At 38.0% G+C, this 19,724-nt stretch overlaps 1 protein-coding gene and 1 pseudogene across 7 annotated transcripts in view; both read right to left on the bottom strand.

The window, feature by feature from the left end:
• Positions 1-2,317: 2,317 nt before the first annotated feature.
• On the bottom strand, positions 2,318-7,892 carry LOC144461820 (neoverrucotoxin subunit alpha pseudogene; annotated as a pseudogene).
• Positions 7,893-14,889: 6,997 nt separating this feature from the next.
• The window catches only part of kmt2e (lysine (K)-specific methyltransferase 2E), a 33,549-nt gene continuing 28,714 nt past the window's right edge, over positions 14,890-19,724 (bottom strand). For all 7 annotated transcript variants that reach the window (XM_078165184.1, XM_078165186.1, XM_078165188.1 and 4 more), the window contains 9 exons: positions 19,186-19,485; positions 18,752-18,902; positions 18,375-18,601; positions 18,233-18,289; positions 17,465-18,010; positions 16,893-17,161; positions 16,696-16,775; positions 16,430-16,509; positions 14,890-16,350 (listed from right to left, as the gene is read on the bottom strand). In XM_078165184.1, coding sequence (XP_078021310.1) covers positions 15,301-16,350; positions 16,430-16,509; positions 16,696-16,775; positions 16,893-17,161; positions 17,465-18,010; positions 18,233-18,289; positions 18,375-18,601; positions 18,752-18,902; positions 19,186-19,485 — 2,760 coding nt within the window. In that variant the 3' untranslated portion in view covers positions 14,890-15,300. The remainder of the gene's footprint in view (positions 16,351-16,429; positions 16,510-16,695; positions 16,776-16,892; positions 17,162-17,464; positions 18,011-18,232; positions 18,290-18,374; positions 18,602-18,751; positions 18,903-19,185; positions 19,486-19,724) is intronic.

Below are 19,724 nucleotides of genomic sequence, written 5' to 3'. Positions count from 1 at the left end.
TATGATCACTTGTGCTTCCTAAATGGACAGATTGATATCCCTGAAGTTTAACTGACTTGGTATTATACTGTGACCATTAAGTGTTCCCTTAATATTTTTGAGCAGTGAAATTTCTCCTTATTTATCATTATTTGCCTGTGCATGGTCACAGCATGAGCCCATCTGCTTTCTGTTCTGTTTTGCTCATTTTCTACAGTCTGCTTATTTTAATGTGTAAAGCTTGTGTTGATGCTAGATCACAAAAGATTAACTTGTCACTCTGTGAAATTCACCTTAAAGTGGGTTTTGACATTTAGTGTTACTTTTCATGAGAGGAATGTTTAAAACATGAAATGGATGAAACTGATCATTCTTACATCTCTCAAAAAAACACTCAAGCTCTGAAGCTGTGTAGATAATGTTTCAGTGTTTATTAAATGTTAAAATACAATTTAAAGACAGATATACTTATCTTTGGCACATTAATTTCTTATGGAAACAGAGGGGGGAAACACAAGCTTGTGAAGCCCAACATTTTAACAAGAAAAAAAATGCACAAAGCCTGAAATCATGTAGTCATCAGAGGAGAGACACACCAAACTGGTCAGTTAATATATCTGTAAATCAATGCAAAGAAAGAAATGCAGCCGTGAAATAACTGCACATAATAAGGAATGATTAGATAATGAATTCAACAAATCAATCAACAGTTTAACAATAACTGAAGTAGTTTCCATTACATAAACCCACTATTGCAAGTATAACATGATATAAAGCACATTTCTAAAATACCAACACCTAAAATAGATTTGAATGCCATTACACTGTACTTTTGCACAAACACACGAGGTGTGCAAATACATTTTTGATTTTATCAATCAATACAAAGGATTTAACTGGCATGAAAGTTTCTATAACAATGTTGCCAAAAGCATCAAAATAAAATCTGTCAGAACACAATTATAGTAACATTAACACAACATTAACATTGATTCATATTAATCATATAGTGTGTGTGTGTGTGTGTGTACAGAGTGAGGACATTTTAGCTGGTCCTTAGGTCAGATAAGGGTTAGGGGGTCTAGGGTTAGGCATTTAGTTGTGATGGTTAAGGTTAGGGTAAGGGGCAAGGGAATGCATTATGTTGACGAGGGTTCTCACAAAGATAGAAGAACAAGTATTTGTGTCTTTGTCATTTACTGTCGGTCAGGTTGTTGGACAGCAAAATATGGCCCAGCTCCTTAATGAGTATTTTCACCCATTTTCACCCCAGATTTCTACAAAAACATAATTTAATCAGGTATAAAAATGTTAGCTATATCCCAAAGACTCCTGTCTCACTTACTGGTTTTCAAAAAGGCAGGAATGCTGCTCAAGCACTGGTTAGCTTCTTTTTTTTAAATTCATTAAATGATATTACTATCAAGTTGTATCAACTTTTTGCTTAATGCATATGATGCTAGCTCAATCCGATTTTTACCTCTGACACCCATTATGTATGCTATTCAAGAAAAATTAAATCACTGGGAGGTTGGCTCATTACAAGGTTTGATAGTCAAGACTTTGATCTTTTAAAATATTTTTTTCCACCCAGTCTAACTGAAGAGTAAAAATAAAAAATAAAAACTCCAACAAATAAGGTTTTGTTCTAATTCTCAAGAATGTGTAAAAAACAACAACAACAACAATAAATTGTGAAGACAATAAAGCCTCCAAAAAATAGCATTTTAAGTCTTGTGTGTGATTTATCCTGGCTTCATATGAGCAGAGGACATCTCCCCGAGGCTAATTTATACAATGTAAAATGCTATAGGCTTGTGTTAATATCGTTAGCATGTTATATTTATTTGGAAAACATGTTTAGTATAAGACAGTTGTTTTGTCGGTGAACCTTGTGAGCTGTAATGGAGCCAAATTTTGTAACATTACCTTTGTTAAATGTTGCTGTTGTCCCTGGCTTCATATGAGTAGAGGAAAGGTTCACTAGCTGCTAGGCTAATTTATATAATGTAAAATGCCATAGGCTTGTGCTAAAAACATTAGCATGTTGTATTTGTGGGGAAAATATGTCCAGATAAAGACAAGTGTTTGTCTGTGAATGCTGTGAGATCTTTTCTGAAGGTCTTGCATTCATTGTCATTGTTGTGCCTTTTGACGTGCTTCTCTTTTTGTTTAATAAGGTCAGCTTCATATTGATATTGATTATAATAATGTATTTTTTTTACTTTGTGAAGCACATTAAAGCTAAAATGGGGTGTTAAGTTGCTCTTTAAACTTTAAATGTAAACCCATATTCCTATCAACAGACCTAGACTCTAACAAGTCTCCATACTTGCTCTTACTCTACTGGACGCAGGTACCCGAAGTTGTTTGTATGATAAACCCAAAGGCCTGGGTAAACAGGCTCAGTGAATGTGGTGCGAAAGGTGTATAAGTGGCTCAGTGTGTTAGAAGAGACCTTGTAGAAGGACAGAGTGCCAGCAGGCCAGTCCAGATACACCCCAACTCTGCTGCAGCCATCAGAGGGAAAAGGAGTGTGCCACACCTCCCCATTGTACCATACTCTAAGTAGGTGTTTGTGAGGTGATGCACACTGGCCAAAAGCCCACGATATGGTATTATTTCCAAACTCAGCCCTTGAACTGCCAGATTTTCTTTCAATCTCCTTGTATGCCACAGCTACATAACTAGATTCCTTAGGACACTGACTAAACTCAACCTCCCAGTAATGGCGCCTGTTTAATCTCTCGTAGCACAAAACCTGAGTAAGTGCATCAAACCTCTCCTGGCGATTGGGATATGTCTGCCATTCTCCGCACGTCGCCTTCTTGTTTCCTTCAGACAGAGTGAGGTAGTTGTTTGCAGTGTTTGGGTCCAGGTTGAGATCACAGGCATCTATAGAGAAACCAAAACAAAATGTGTCTTAAGTCATTCTGATGGTCAAACGGGTTCTTGGGGGGAGAGTAATATCTACATCATTTTTTTTGTTTTACTTTGCTTTGCTTTACTTTACTTTGGGATTTACTGTAATGGCTGAATGAGCGATGCTGCTAGCGCTAGGTAGCTCGCACCAGAGTCAGGTGGTGTGCAGTGCAGGAAACTGGTGACTAGCAAAATTAACCTCCAGGATGGTGTGTGTAACCAGTAAAAAATATCCTTGTGGTTATCGGTTAAACAGTGACACCGTTAGTTTTACCAAAAACACATTAAAAATGACTTACACCAGATCAGATCTCTTCTGTCTGTGATGGTCTCCACTTCAGGCAGTTCGGGCTTTGAAAAGTCTTCAGTGGCCAGGATGCCGTCCTTGTAATGATAATGACAATAATGACACTTTTTTCAACATAGTATACTATGACATTTCTATCACTCTTTTGGACATACCATACTATGAAGTTTTTATAGCTTTTTTCCACATACTATACTATGACATTTTTGTCACTCTTTTCGACATACTATACTATAAAGTTTTTATAGCTTTTTTCGACATACTATATTATGACGTTTTTATCACTCTTTTGGACATACTATACTATGACGTTTTTAGCACTTTTTTTGACATACTATACTATGACGTTTTTAGCACTTTTTTTGACATACTATACTATGACGTTTTTGTTCATTTTTTTCGACATACTACACTATGACGTTTTTATCGGGTTTTTTTCTTCGACATACTATACTATGATGTTTTTATCACTTTTTTCAACATAGTATACTATGACATTTCTATCACTCTTTTGGACATACCATACTATGAAGTTTTTATAGCTTTTTTCGACATACTATACTATGACGATTTTATAGCTTTTTTCGACATACTATACTATGACATTTTTATCACTCTTTTCGACATACTATACTATGACATTTTTATCACTCTTTTCGACATACTATACTATGACGATTTTATAGCTTTTTTCGACATACTATACTATGACATTTTTATCACTCTTTTCGACATACTATGACATTTTTATCACTCTTTTCGACATACTATACTATGACGTTTTTATAGCTTTTTTCGACATACTATACTATGACATTTTTAACACTTTTTTCGACATACTATACTATGACGTTTTTATCACTTGTTTGAAAATACTGTACTATGATGTTTTTACCACTTTTTTGACATGCTATACTATTCATTTTAATCACATTTTTCAACATACTATACTATGATGTTTTTATACCTTTTACGACAAACTATACTATGACATTTTTATAGTTCTTTTCGACGTACTATACTATGACGTTTTTATAGCTTTTTTCGACATACTACACTATGACGTTTTTATCGGGGTTTTTTCTTCAACATACTATACTATGATGTTTTTATCACTTTTTTCAACATAGTATACTATGACATTTCTATCACTCTTTTGGACATACCATACTATTAAGTTTTTATAGCTTTTTTCGACATACTATACTATGACATTTTTATCACTCTTTTCGACATACTATACTATGACGTTTTTAACACTTTTTTCGACATACTATACTATGACGTTTTTATAGCTTTTTTCGACATACTATACTATGACGTTTTTATCACTTTTTTGAAAATACTGTACTATGATGTTTTTACCACTTTTTTGACATGCTATACTATTCATTTTAATCACATTTTTCAACATACTATACTATGATGTTTTTATACCTTTTACGACAAACTATACTATGACATTTTTATAGTTCTTTTCGACGTACTATACTATGACGTTTTTATAGCTTTTTTCGACATACTACACTATGACGTTTTTATCGGGGTTTTTTCTTCAACATACTATACTATGATGTTTTTATCACTTTTTTCAACATAGTATACTATGACATTTCTATCACTCTTTTGGACATACCATACTATTAAGTTTTTATAGCTTTTTTCGACATACTATACTATGACATTTTTATCACTCTTTTCGACATACTATACTATGACGTTTTTAACACTTTTTTCGACATACTATACTATGACGTTTTTATAGCTTTTTTCGACATACTATACTATGACGTTTTTATCACTTTTTTGAAAATACTGTACTATGATGTTTTTACCACTTTTTTGACATGCTATACTATTCATTTTAATCACATTTTTCAACATACTATACTATGATGTTTTTATACCTTTTACGACAAACTATACTATGACATTTTTATAGTTCTTTTCGACGTACTATACTATGACGTTTTTGTCAGTGTTTTGACATACTATATTATGACTTTGTTGTCACTGTTTTGGACATACTATGCTATGACATTTTGTATCCCTCTTTTGGACATACTATATTATGACATTTTTAGAGCTTTTTTCGACATACTATATACTATGACGTTTTTATCACTCTTTTGGACATACTATATTATGACGTTTTTATAGCTTTTTCCGACATACTATACTATGACATTTGTTTCACTTTTTTCAAAATAATATACTATGACTTTTGTACCACTGTTTTCGACATACTATACTGTGATGTTTTTATCACTTTTTTCGACATACTATACTATTAGCTTTTAATAGCTTTTTTCGACATACTATACTATGACTTGTTTATCACTCTTTTGGACATACTATACTATGACTTTGTTATACCTTTTTCAACATACTATACTGTGACGTTTTTATAGTTCTTTTCAACATACAACACTGAGGTTTTTATCACTTTTTTCAACAAACTATACTATGACGTTTTTATCACTCTTTTCAACATACTATATTATGACGTTTTTATAGCTTTTTCCGACATACTATACTATGACATTTTTTTCACTTTTTTCAAAATAATATACTATGACTTTTGTACCACTGTTTTCGACATACTATACTGTGACGTTTTTATCACTTTTTTCGACATACTATACTATTAGCTTTTAATAGCTTTTTTCGACATACTATACTATGACTTGTTTATCACTCTTTTGGACATACTATACTATGACTTTTTTATACCTTTTTCAACATACTATACTGTGACATTTTTATAGTTCTTTTCAACATACAACACTGGGGTTTTTATCACTTTTTTCAACATACTACACTATGAAGTTTTTATCACTCTTTTGGACATACTATACTATGATGTTTATCGTTTTTTCGACATACTATACTATGACGTTTTGATCACTTTTATCACTTTTTTTGACACAAAATGCTATACTATGAGGTTTTTTATGGCTTTTTTGTATATACCATACTATGAGATTTTTATCACTTTTGTCTACATACTATGCTATGAGATTTTTATCACTTTTTTTGACATACTATACTATGACCATTTTATCATTTTTTTCGATGTACTTTACTATAATGTTTTTATCACTCCTTGCGACATACTGTACTATGATGTTTTTATAGCTTTTTCCGACATACTATACTATGACATTTTTATCACTTTTTTCAAAATACTATACCAGGGGTGGCCAACCAGTCAGAGACCAAGAGCCACAAAAATTACCATGGTAATACAAAGAGCCACATCATACACCCTGTGCTTACAAACGCACTCCCTCTCTCACACAAACACGAAATGACATAAAATCAAAATCCATACATTTCCAATTTTCAAAGCCAGATTTATTTATCTCACACACAAATGAATAACCATGAATAGAGATACACACAAATGCAGTCTCTCCCTCTCATACTGTCTTTCTCCGTCCCCCCTCCACACCCACAGTCTCTCCCTCTCCCACTCTCTCCACACACATCCACACAGTCTCTCCCACTCTCATACTCTCTCCAGATTAGTGTTGTCATGGTACCAAAATTGGGACCCACGGTACGATACCAGTGAAAGTATCATGGTTCTGAGTAGCGTCAGGATACCACAGTGAAAATGAGGCAGATGTGCCTTTTTTTCTCAAAAAGCCCAATCTGGACCCCGATGTTCTTAGTAACTACCGGCCCATTTCCAAGCTGCCCTTTGTATCTAAGATTCTAGAAAAAGCAGTTGCAAACCAGTTAGTGACAGCGTTGAACAGTTACAATATCTTAGATAAATTTCAGTCCGGTTATCGTCAGTTACATTCCACAGAAACTGCTCTTCTCAGGGTCTCCAATGACATCATGATGGCCTCCGATGCCAGTAAATCCACTATCCTGGTTCTGCTTGATCTCAGTGCAGCCTTTGACACTGTTGATCACCACATCCTTTTAGACAGGCTGAGGGACAGGGTAGGAATCTCAGGGACCGCTCTTCATTGGTTTAAATCCTATCTGTCTGATCGATCCTTTTCTGTGGCTGTTGGCCCTCATAAATCAGAGTTTGCCCCCCTTTCTTGCGGGGTGCCCCAAGGTTCAGTGCTTGGGCCTATCCTCTTTACACTATACATGCTCCCTCTCAGAGATGTCATCAGCAATTTTGAAAGTATCTCATACCATATGTATGCAGATGACCTCCAGTTATATTTTTCTTTTAACCCTGATAGGACCGATGGAATTGACTCACTGTATGATTGTATGAATGTAATTAAGGACTGGATGTCTTCTAACTCCCTTCAGTTGAACGCAGCTAAAACTGAGATTTTAATTATTGCACCTGATGCCTCAGCATCTAAAGTGGCCAGCTGCTTAGGGTCCCTCAGTGCAAATGTGCGCCCCAAGTTGAGAAACCTTGGGGTCACATTTAATCAGGCCATGCTCTTCGATGACCACATCAAAACTGTCACTCACTCCTGCTTTTTCCACCTCAAAAACGTTTCCAAACTCAGATCCATGTTAACTTATTCCGAGCTAGAAATGATCATCCATGCTTTTATTTCCTCACGTCTGGATTACTGTAATTCTCTTTTCACCTGTCTAAATAAAACTTCATTAGACCGCCTCCAGCTGGTCCAGAACGCTCCCTGTTAATTTCAGGATCCAGCACAAGATTCTAACCATCACTTACAGAGCCCTCCATAGTCAAGCACTTGCATACTTGACGGATCTGGTGTCCTTTCACTGTCCTGTCAGGTCACTGCGGTCTGCTGAAGGCCACCTACTTACTGTCCCTCACACAAGATTAAAGACAAAAAGTGATAGAGCCTTGAAGGCTGTTGCACCGAAATGGTGGAATGCACTACCTCATGAGCTGAGAGCGGCCTCTTCCGTGGACATTTTTAAAAAGCAGTTAAAAACACATCTGTTTAGGCTTGCGTTCCATTAATTGTCCATTGTATCATCTCTGTATGTTGCTGCACTTTACTTTTTATTTGTTTTTGTGTGTTTTGCATTGTTTCTGTTATTGTATTTTTTGTATTTTATCTTGTGAAGCACTTTGTGAGTCCTCTCTGTGAGAAGTGCTATATAAATAAATTTACACACACACACACACACACACACACACACACACAAAGACACGCATTTCTGCCCTGACATTTTTTGTTGTGCGATATCGCCATGGCGCTGCAGTCCTTGCATTCCTCCTGAACTCCACACCCTCTCACCTGCCTGTGCGCACTCCTCTCTCTCTCACTCGCTCCACTTAAGCCTGTTACATTTCTTAAAGGGCCGTATGCACTCATAACAATAAATTGATTTTTTTATGAGGGAAGAGCCGCACGCCGATGGTTTTAATGAATGGATCAAAGAGCCGCACACTGATAGGCAAAGAGGCGCATGCGGCTCGTGAGCCGCAGGTTGGCCACCCCTGTACTATACTATGACTTTTGTACCACTTTTTTCGACACACTATACTATGACATTTTTATCACTTTTTTCAACATTCTATGCTATGATTTTTTCATCGCTCTTTTGGACATTATATACTATGACGTTTTTATCGCTCTTTTCGACATACTATACTATGACATTTTTATCACTTTTTTCGACATACTATACTATGACATTTTTATAGTTTTTTTTAGTCTTACTATACTATGACGTTGTTATTGCTTTTTTCATCATACTATACAATGACATTTTAATCACTTTTTCCGACATACTATACTATGACGTTTTTATCACTTTTTTCGCCATATTATACCATGACGTTTTTATCCCTCTTTTGGACATACTATAGTATGACGTTTTTAGCACTTTTTTCGACATACTATGCTATCACATTTTTATAGCTTTTTGGGACATACTATACTATGACGTTTTTATCACTTTTTTTTTATATACTATACTATGAGGTTTTAATCACTTTTTTCTACATACTATACTATGAGGTTTTTATAGCTTTTTTCAGCATACTCTACTATGAGGTTTGTATCACTTTTTTCGACATACTATGCTATGACATTTTTATCGACACTTTTTTATCACTTTTTGCAACATACTGTACTCTGACATTTTACTCACTTTTTTTGACATACTATACTATGACATTTTTATCACCTTTTTTGACATATTATACTATTACGTTTTTTGTCCATTTTTTTGACATACTATACTGTGATGTTTTTATCGGTCTTTACGACATACTATACTATCACGTTTTTTATCACTATGACATTTAATCACCTTTTTTTGACATATTATACTATTACGTTTTTTGTCCATTTTTTCGACATACTATACTATCACGTTTTTTATCACTATGACATTTATATCACCTTTTTTGACATATTATACTATTACATTTTTGTCCATTTTTTTGACATACTATACTGTGATGTTTTTATCGGTTTTTACGACATACTATACTATCACGTTTTTTATCACTATGACATTTAATCACCTTTTTTTGACATATTATACTATTACGTTTTTTGTCCATTTTTTCGACATACTATACTATCACGTTTTTTATCACTATGACATTTATATCACCTTTTTTGACATATTATACTATTACGTTTTTGTCCATTTTTTCGACATACTATACTGTGACGTTTTTATCGGTCTTTTCGACATACTATACTATGACGTTTTTAATCACTTTTTTGGACATACTATACTGTCACGTTTTTATCAATTTTTTCGACTTACTATACTAAGTTATTTTTATGACTTTTTTCAACATACTACACTATGATGTTTTTATAGCTTTTTTCACCATACTACACTATGACGATTTTATCACTTTTTTCCACATAATATACTGTGACTGTTTTCATCACATTTTTATCACAGTTGTACGTTGAAAAGTCATTGTACAATATGTCAGAAAAAGTGATAAAAACGTCATAGTATAGTATGTCAAAAAAGTCACAAAAACGACATAGTATAGTATGTTGAAAAAAGTCATAGTATTTTATGTGGGAAAAACTGACAAAAATATCATAGTATAGTATGTCAAAGAAACTGATGAAAAAGTCATAGTATAGAAAAAACATACACCATGTGGGTTTTATCACTTTTTCCGACATACTATACCATGACGTGTTTTTTATTTTTTTCGACATACTATACTATGATGTTTTTATAGTTCTTTTCGACGTATTATACTGTGATTTTTCCCACTTTTTTCGACATACTATACTATCACGTTTTTATAGCTTTTTGGGACATACTATACTATGACGTTTTTCTCACTTTTTTTGATATACTGTACTATGAGGTTTTAATCATTTTTTTCGACATACTATACTATGAGGTTTTTATAGCTCTTTTCAACATACTATACTCTGACATTTTACTCACTTTTTTGACATACTATACTATGGCATTTTTATCACCTTTTTTTTGACATATACTACTACGTTTTTGTCCATTTTTTCGACGTACTATACTGTGATGTTTTTATCGGTCTTTTCGACATACTATACTATCACGTTTTTTAGCACTATGACATTTTTATCACCTTTTTTTGACATACTATTACGTTTTTGTCCATTTTTTCGACATACTATACTGTGACGTTTTTATCGGTCTTTTCGACATACTATACTATCACGTTTTTATCACTCTTCTGGACATACTATACTATGATGTTTTTAATCACGTTTTTATCAATTTGTCCGACATACTATACCATGACGGTTTTTTTTTCTTTTCGACACAGTATACTATGACGTTTTTATACCTTTTTGGACATACTATACTATGACATTTTTATAGTAATTTTCAACATACTATACTATGACGTTTTTGGACATAGTATACCATGAGTTTTTTATCACTGTTTTGGACATATTATACTATGACGTTTTTAATCGCTTTTTTCGACATACTATACTATGACGTTTTTAATCACTTTTTTGGACATATTATACTATCACGTTTTTAATCGCTTTTTTCGACATACTATACTATGACGTTTTTAATCACTTTTTTGGACATATTATACTATCACGTTTTTATCAATTTTTTCGACTTACTATACTAAGTTGTTTTTATGACTTTTTTCAACATACTACACTGATGTTTTTATAGCTTTTTTCACCATACTACACTATGACGATTTTATCACTTTTTTCCACATAATATACTGTGACTGTTTTCATCACATTGTACAATATGTCAGAAAAAGTGATAAAAACGTCATAGTATAGTATGTCAAAAAAGTCACAAAAACGACATAGTATAGTATGTTGAAAAAAGTCATAGTATTTTATGTGGGAAAAACTGACAAAAATATCATAGTATAGTATGTCAAAGAAACTGATGAAAAAGTCATAGTATAGAGAAAACATACACCATGTGGGTTTTATCACTTTTTCCGACATACTATACCATGACGTGTTTTTTATTTTTTTCGACATACTATACTATGACGTTTTTATAGTTCTTTTCGACATACTATACTGTGATTTTTCACGTCATCACGTTTTTATCATTCTTTTGGACATACTATACTATGACGTTTGTATCACTTTTTTCGACATACTATACTATGACGTTTTTGTTAACTTTTTGGACATAATATACCATGAGTTTTTTATCACTGTTTTGGACATATTATACTAGGGACATTTGTATTGCTTTTTTCGACATACTAGGCTATCACGTTTTTATCCCTCTTTTGGACATACTATACCATGATGTTTTTATCCCTCTTTTGGACATACTATACCGTCACGTTTTTATCACTTTTATCGACATACTATACTATCACATTTTTATTGCGTTTTTCGACATACTATGACGTTCTTATAGCTTTTTTGACATACTATACTATGACGTTTTTAATCACTTTTTTGGACATACTATACTATCACGCTTTTATCACTTTTTTCGACATACTATACTGTCACGCTTTTATCACTCATTTAGACATATTATACTATACTATGACATTTTTTCACTCATTTGGACATACTATACTATGAAGTTTTTTTTTTAGCTTTTTTCAACATACTATACTGACATTTTTATCACCTTTTTTGACATAGTATAGTATGATGTTTTTATCACTTTTTTAAACATACTATACTATGACGTTTTTATCACTTTTTTTCGACATACTATACTTTGACATTTTAATCCTTTTTTCTGATATACCATACTATGACGTTTTTATCACTTTTTTCGATGTACTATACTTTGACATTTTTATAGCTTTTCTAGACATTTTCATCAATTTATTTGACTTACTATACTATGTTGTTTTTATGACTTTTTTTTGACATACTACACTGATGTTTTTATAGCTTTTTTCACCATAGTACACTATGACGATTTTATCACTTAGTATGTCAAGGAAACTGATGAAGTCATAGTATAGAAAAAACTGATAAAAACGTCATTGTACAGTATGTTGAAAAAAGTGATAAAAACGACATAGTATAGTATGTCAAAAATAGTTATAGTATAGTATGCTGAAAAGGTCATAAAAACGACATATTCTAATATGTCGCAAAAAAGTGATAAAAACGACACAGTAGTCGGAAGAAATGTCCTATAAACGTCAGAGTGTTGTACGTCAAAAATAAATCACAAAAAAAGTCATAGTAAAACATGTCCTCAAAAATGTTATTACAAAAAATTATCGTATGCCATTAAAAAATTATGGTATGCTATGTCATAAAAATAGCATAGTATGTTGAAAAAAAAATACTGTAGTATTGTATATTATAAGAGTCATAGAAAAATTGATAGGATGCCATAAAAATTATAGTCAAAAAAGCCATAGCATGATACGTTTCAAAATGTTATATCACATTATGTATAAATTTTTTTTTTAAAAAGTTAATAAAACATAATACAGTATGTAAAAAAAAAAAAGGTCATAAAGATGTCATTAAATAAAGTTGTTATAAAAAAGGTAATGGTATAGCATGTATACAAAACATCATAAAAAGTTATAGTATGGCATGTTATGCTCCATTGTTTCATTAAACAATTGTAGCATGGTATATTAATTATTAATTAAGCCAAAAAGTTAAAAAAATAAATAAATAAAATATCCAGTATAATATGTAATGAAAATGTCATAAAAAAGTAACTGCATATTATAAAAAATGTCATAGTAAAGCACGCCACAAAAGTCATGAAAAAATGTTGAAGATGACAGTGACAATAAGAAGATTTGTAAAACAGAAGAAACAAGTGGGGTTCCCAACTGGTGCCTACATACTAATTAAATTGACTTAATCAAATATACATATTGAATACAAGCTACAAAATGTAATACCTTGGAAAATGGCATTCAAGACTTTTAAAATAATTTTTTAAGGGCCTTAACTGTCTCTTGATCAATTTATCAACTGTAATACTTAAACACCAAGCGGACAGTTGTTATGTAAAGCGTCAATGTACTTCACGTTTTTCTTATTCAAGGTTTTTCAACATTAAGTGGCAGCCATCTTGTTAAATTCGCCTCCTGCTCTTTTCTCTTTTCTAATTTATATTCCCTTTACTTTGATATAATCTTGCCATCAGGCCCCATATATGTCTGCGATGTACACACTATTATCTTGTTCCCAGTTCTTTAAATTCAGTCAGACATATTAACAGGAAATGTTTTTTTGTATCATGTTAAATGAGATTGAAGTGTATTTTTTCTGCTTTTTGAGCACATTATTTTACAGCTGTACGTGTCCCTCTGGAGGACTGCCTAGGAACTGCAAATGCCCACAAATTAACGACAGTAGTTTGGATATCAGTTATTACAATCCTTGAATGTTCCCCGAACCAAAATGTTCCCAGAGACACATGACTCGACAAGTTGTATAAAACTGTCATTACAGTGATTTAATATAATGAACCATGAAAATAGCCAACCAGTGCAGTGTCTGTGAGTCTCTCTCCTCCACACAAACATACACTCACACACACAAATAATAAAAAAAAGACAAAGTTGAAGAGTCCAGAGAGGGAAAAAAAATATTAAAATAAAAATAATGCTACAGTCACAGAAACATTCAGCTTTGCCAAGAAGAGCGTTCATATTTACAACCATATTTCAAAATGGGATGGGAGCGAATTGTACAAGCATAGAAAAGAAAAGAAGCAAATATTTACAACCTGTTCCTGGTGAAAGCTGGAGTAACCACCTATACATTAAATTACACTTTCTACAAATAACCATTGATATTCAAAAATAAACCGCTAACATCCTACCTGTGGGCGACACCACCCTGCCTACCTCAGAAGACTACAAGCACTCGTTACACAAAATCTCACACTTTTCTTTCATCAACCAACCACACTCTTTCACACACACACACACACACACACACACACACACACACACACACACAGGCTGACACACACAGACACACAGACACAGACACAGACACACACACACACACACACACACACGAGTGCGGCCTCCCAGGGGCGGTGAGGCAGGCTCCCAGAAATGGGTCTTTTCTGAATCTGCAGCGGTGAACAGATATTTGTTGTTAGACAGAGGAATAAAAAAAATAATTGTGTTTTTTTTCTCTATACAAAAAGCTTTCTCTTTGCTATAATGAGCCACTAGATTAAAACAAATAAATGGTGTAGAGAGCCGACGACAGACGAGAGAGAGAAGAGGAAGTAAAAGGAATAACTGACAAAGGAGGAAGGGGGGGGGGGGGGGGGGGGGTGTTATAGGCTGGAATGTCCATTGATAAACAAAGTGCGGGGCCTTACAACGGGAGTCCAAACAAGACACAGAACAGAGAGCTTTCCTCTCCATCACAGGAAGGATATATAAAAACAAACGGAGGCCAGAGAGAGAGGGTTATGAGCACCGGGGGGATCGTCCATCTTCATTTTTATACAGTTTGTCTTGAAGATCGTTTCACTGTCCTTTTTTCTAAAATTTTCTGTCCTTGTTTTTTTTTTGTATTTTTTTTTTAAAAAGCATCCTTTCATCCCACAATCAGCTGTTTTTCCACTGGCCATGTGTTCAGGTACATAGAAAACATATCTACAGCTTATGATACACACCCCTCTCAGGCCGAGTTCTCAGGGGGCTGCCGGAGGGAGGGGCCCGACAGCGGAGAGAGTGGTCAGTGCCACCCTGTGCTCAGGTACCCCGAGCTGTGGAAGGGGGTCGAGGACGCAGGAGCTCCACGAGTCCCAGAAGGCATCTGGGAGGCGGCGGCCTGGGCCTGGCCTTGTTGAGTCTGTTGGGGGGGAGGAGGGGGAGGTGGAGGCAGTCCAGTCTGCTGAAGGGGCGGGGGGTACGTCGATGGGGGCACTGAAGGGTTGGCGGTGGCACCTGGGTGCAGCAACGCCGGCTGAAAAGCCCCTAAGTTCTGAAAGTGGTGGGGCTGCATCGGGGCGTTGGTCGAGGGGGCTGGGGGAGGCGGAGGAGGAGGTGGAGGAGGGGTGAGCGACAGCAGGGTGCTGCCAGCAGGAGGCGGCTGCTGCTGCTGCTGCTGGGAGGTCTGGCCCTGTGGGGGAGGAGGCGGAGGAGGGGCGGTGTTCAGCATGAGCTGGTGCTGCTGGATGGGAGGAGGTTGCAGGTTTACGTGCAGCAGGGTGGGGCCGGGCATCTGGTGTGGGGGTGGAGGAGGAGGAGGTGGTGGAGCAGCGGAGCTCTGATAGTGCACGCTGTGGGGAATAGTCTGCATCAGGGGCTGAGAACCAGGAGGGTACGGGGGCGTGACGGCAGGTTTGAACCCAGGAAAAGGTCCGGCCGGTGACGGGCTCTGACTGGGGAAGTACGCTGAGGACACTGGTGGTGCTGGGGGAGGAGGGGGAGGTGGTGGTGGAGCACTCTGTGTGTTATACTGGGTGAAAGGAGCGGGGCCAGTCTGCGCCTGGGGCTGGGGTTGGTTCTGAGGCTGTGCGGAGAACAGCGCCCTCTGGCTGCGGTAGGGAGAGCCCTGAGGCTGAGGCTTGGGCGAGTGGAGGAGGGAGGATCCGGGATAGTGCACGGGTGAGGAGGGTAACGGGGTGGGATGCAGCTTGGTGGGGGTCAGAGGAGCCGGCTTAGGTACTGCAGGCTTGCTTGGCGGCTGGCTGGTCGGATTTGGCGTCCGAGGCTGACTGTCGGCGTCTTCCTCCTTCGCTGGTCGGCTGGGAGGCTGGGCGAGGGGACCAGGAGAGCACGGCTGAGAGGGAGGAGAGAAGAAGGGGTCAAACAGGTGTTGATAACCAGCTGAGAGGAGTCAGAGCTGCTTCATGACTTACTGTGTGGGTTGGGGTCTTTTGAAGACTTGGAGACGGACAGTCTCTCAGTGCAGGTGTATCGCCACCGTCTGTCTCACCATCTGAAAAGAGGGGTAATAACAAAGTGAAGATGTAGATGTGAAAAATACCTCTTTGAAGAAATCATTTGATATATATGTTTCCTGCCACTTCATATTTAACAGACAGATTCACTATCAATTCTCATCTAACTCTCGGCAACAAAACAAATTGTTTCAGTGCACTTGGTCGACAGTTACTATCCTCACCTGTGTCTTTGTCTTTGCTGAGCAGCAGAGCTCTGTGGTAGCTGCGTTCTCGGGCCTGCTCGACAGAAGTGGACGACGTCCTGAAAAGAAACACATCATCACATCTATACATCCACATATGCTAACCTACATTTAACAACTGATACTAACAACAGGTTCTTCATGTTTTAAGTATAGGTAGCTGTGGCAGTACGTACCACTGTCCCTCTCCTCCTTCCTTCTCTCCTTTCTCTCCAGGCGCCTCTGCCTCCTCACTTGTCTGCGGCTCTTTCACGACGACGCTGTTGGTGTTGCAGAGAGGAGTGGGAGCGGGGGGAAGAGAAGGTTCGCTGGCGGTCTCCAGCGCAACAACGGGGAAGGCGTCCACGCTCAGAGGGGGCACGGTGGAAACAGGAGAGCTGCACTCGGTCTTGGAGCCGCTGCGACGAGCTTCGCGCTGACGTTTCCTGTATTCTAGCAGGGAAACCTGGGAAGAGGCAGAACAGGAACCTCCATGTCATTTATGGACAAAGAGCAGGTCTCATATTGAACCAGTAGAGGGCAGCATTTAGACAGCTACTGACAGAGCAGAATGAGTCAGTGCATCTCTTGAGATCATTAAACCATAACAACATCATCTTATACTGCAATTTGAACCAGGTTATTCTAGATTTTATTAATCATCTCACTATATATATATATATATATATATGTATCATTCTCTCCTCACACACATGCAAGGATTATAGTTGAACATGTCAGTAAAATGTTATCAGTACTTCTCACTCACCTTTTTCTTCTGTGGAGGATTCTGTGCCGACCCTCCTCCTTCGCCAGCGGTGTCCCCATTCAGTGAACGTGAGAAGCCGAGTGAGCTTCCCTCCTCGGAGCAGGGGTAAAAGAGCTGCCCCTGGCCTTCACTAAAGGGGGCCTGAGAGCCGACCAACGACCCTGTCCCCGCTGCGGACCCTGCCGCAGCCCCAGCTGCAGCCTCGGGCCTGAAGGGAGCCACCAGAGGCTCCAGGGTGTGTGAGGGGGTGAGGTCCCTTAAGTTTGAGTTGACTGGAGAGAAGTTCAGGCCAGCTGGTCCAGTCGGGCCTCTGTCTGGGCTTTTGATCCAGCCAGAAAAAGAGGAAGCACACGTTTCTGCGGACGAGGAAGCCTCGCTACCGCCCTCCACGACGATGCCATCTGCTCGGTCCTCTCCGCAGTCCACGGACTCAGCAGCTGGAGGCTGTGGACTCTCAGGAACTGAGACCTTGGCTTCTGTCGGGAGTCCGTCTGAACTGGGAGCTCTGACGCAGGGAGAGGAGACCAACGAAGGAGGACGGTCGGCCTAGGAAAAGAGGGAGGAGTCGGGATGGTCATAATAAAGGAAGTACATTAAAAAAGCTTGTAATCTCCACAATACCAGAAGTAGGATCGCCCTGTCCTCTTTACAGTCAAGCCATTTAAGAAAAGAATAAAATTTATTCAACAAATAATAACCTCTACTGATGAATCAAAACCTGCAACTACTAATAAAGTTGTTGACCTGATCGACAATTCCTTCACTCACCTCTTGCACGCTGGGTTTCCGGCTGACCTCTGGGGAGTTTTCTACTGAAGATTCACTCTGCGTAACAACAACAGACTCAGTCACTCTGGTTCTTTTTCCCCTCATGTAACAGAATGTGCGACCTCTGTTTCGACAGCCTTACCTCCTGAAGGGCGTTAAGTGGCTGCGTTGGGGTGCTGGGTGGGGGTTCTGTGCTTGGCTCCTCGGTTCGGGGACGCGGTGGGGTAGCCAGTAAGATGGGGGTTGCGGGTGTCTCCGATTGGTCTGCCCTGGTGGGCGTGGCACAAGGTGAGCCGTACGGTGTCGAGCTCTCGGACATGCAGGCGTCTAATGGACTCAACCGGCGCTTTTTCAAAGGTGTGGGCAACTCTGTGAGAAGAAATATGGTGTGGGCTTAAACTGAGGGTCCATCGATTATTTTCCTATATTATACATACTAGCATTAAATCTTTCGTAATGTATTGCAGTCTTAAATGTTTAAGAAATGTTTGTCTTATTCCGAAATTGCTGGTTACCTACCTGGTAGTGAGCAGGTGCCGTTGTAGGGTAGAGGGCTGTCAGAGTCTCCGTTGATGGAGGGGCTGAGGGGACCCTCACTGGGCATGAGAAGACTCGGTCGTCTGGCTGGGCTGGTGGAGCCCTCCTCCTCTAGAGCCTGCTTCAACCATCGCTGTAAGACAAGAGTGGAGGTTTGGTAACTCAGTGATGGATGAGACTTTCTCTCCTGATAGAAGTGAAATTCCTTCATCATTGCAGAAAACTTTACAGCCAATCAAATTAGTTAAAAACTTCAGTCAGAGAGATAAAACTAATGATGGATAGAAAGGTAGAGTCGACTTGGGAGAGCTTCATTATCTCTAATCTAAGGAGAGATCCATGTGACTTTCCAAAACTGGCTGAATGTACATTTTTCCAAAGCCAAATGGGGATATATCTAAAGCAGGACTTTTTACCTTCTTGCAGGAGCCAGTGGTTGGCGGCGTTTCAGGCAGTTCTCTGGAGCGCCGTCTTCCTGTGGGGACTCCTGGAGTGGTGGGGCTGCGATTAACCAGGAACGGGGACGAGAAGCGGACGTAGTGTTTGGGCGTGCTGTAGACCTGCGGAGAGCAGGCCATGCCTGGGAGGGCGTTGAGCTGTGTGGCAAGTACTTCGGGGTCACTGCTTATTCTGAGCGGCCTCTCGGGGGCCGGCTCTGGGGTCCGTACTGCGCCGCGGTCCTGCTGCTTCTCTCCCACCCACTCACTCACAAAGTGCTGTGGAGAAGAGTTCGAAAAGATTTTTAAAATTATGTGACAATCTGTAGAGTTTCCAAACATTAAATGTGTCTGATATGATGGAAATATTTGCCAATAAACTATTAAAGGGGGGTTTTCTTCAAGTTCCAGCTTCCTCCCACAGTCCAAAGACATGCAGGTTAATTGGTGACTCTAAATTGCCCGTAGGTGTGAATGTGAATGGTTGTCTGTCTCTATGTGTCTGGGTGTACTGTTGT

The sequence above is a fragment of the Epinephelus lanceolatus genome, chromosome 23 (genome assembly GCF_041903045.1).
Source record: "Epinephelus lanceolatus isolate andai-2023 chromosome 23, ASM4190304v1, whole genome shotgun sequence".
NCBI lineage: Eukaryota > Metazoa > Chordata > Actinopteri > Perciformes > Serranidae > Epinephelus > Epinephelus lanceolatus.
This window is presented reverse-complemented; position numbering and strand designations above follow the sequence as displayed.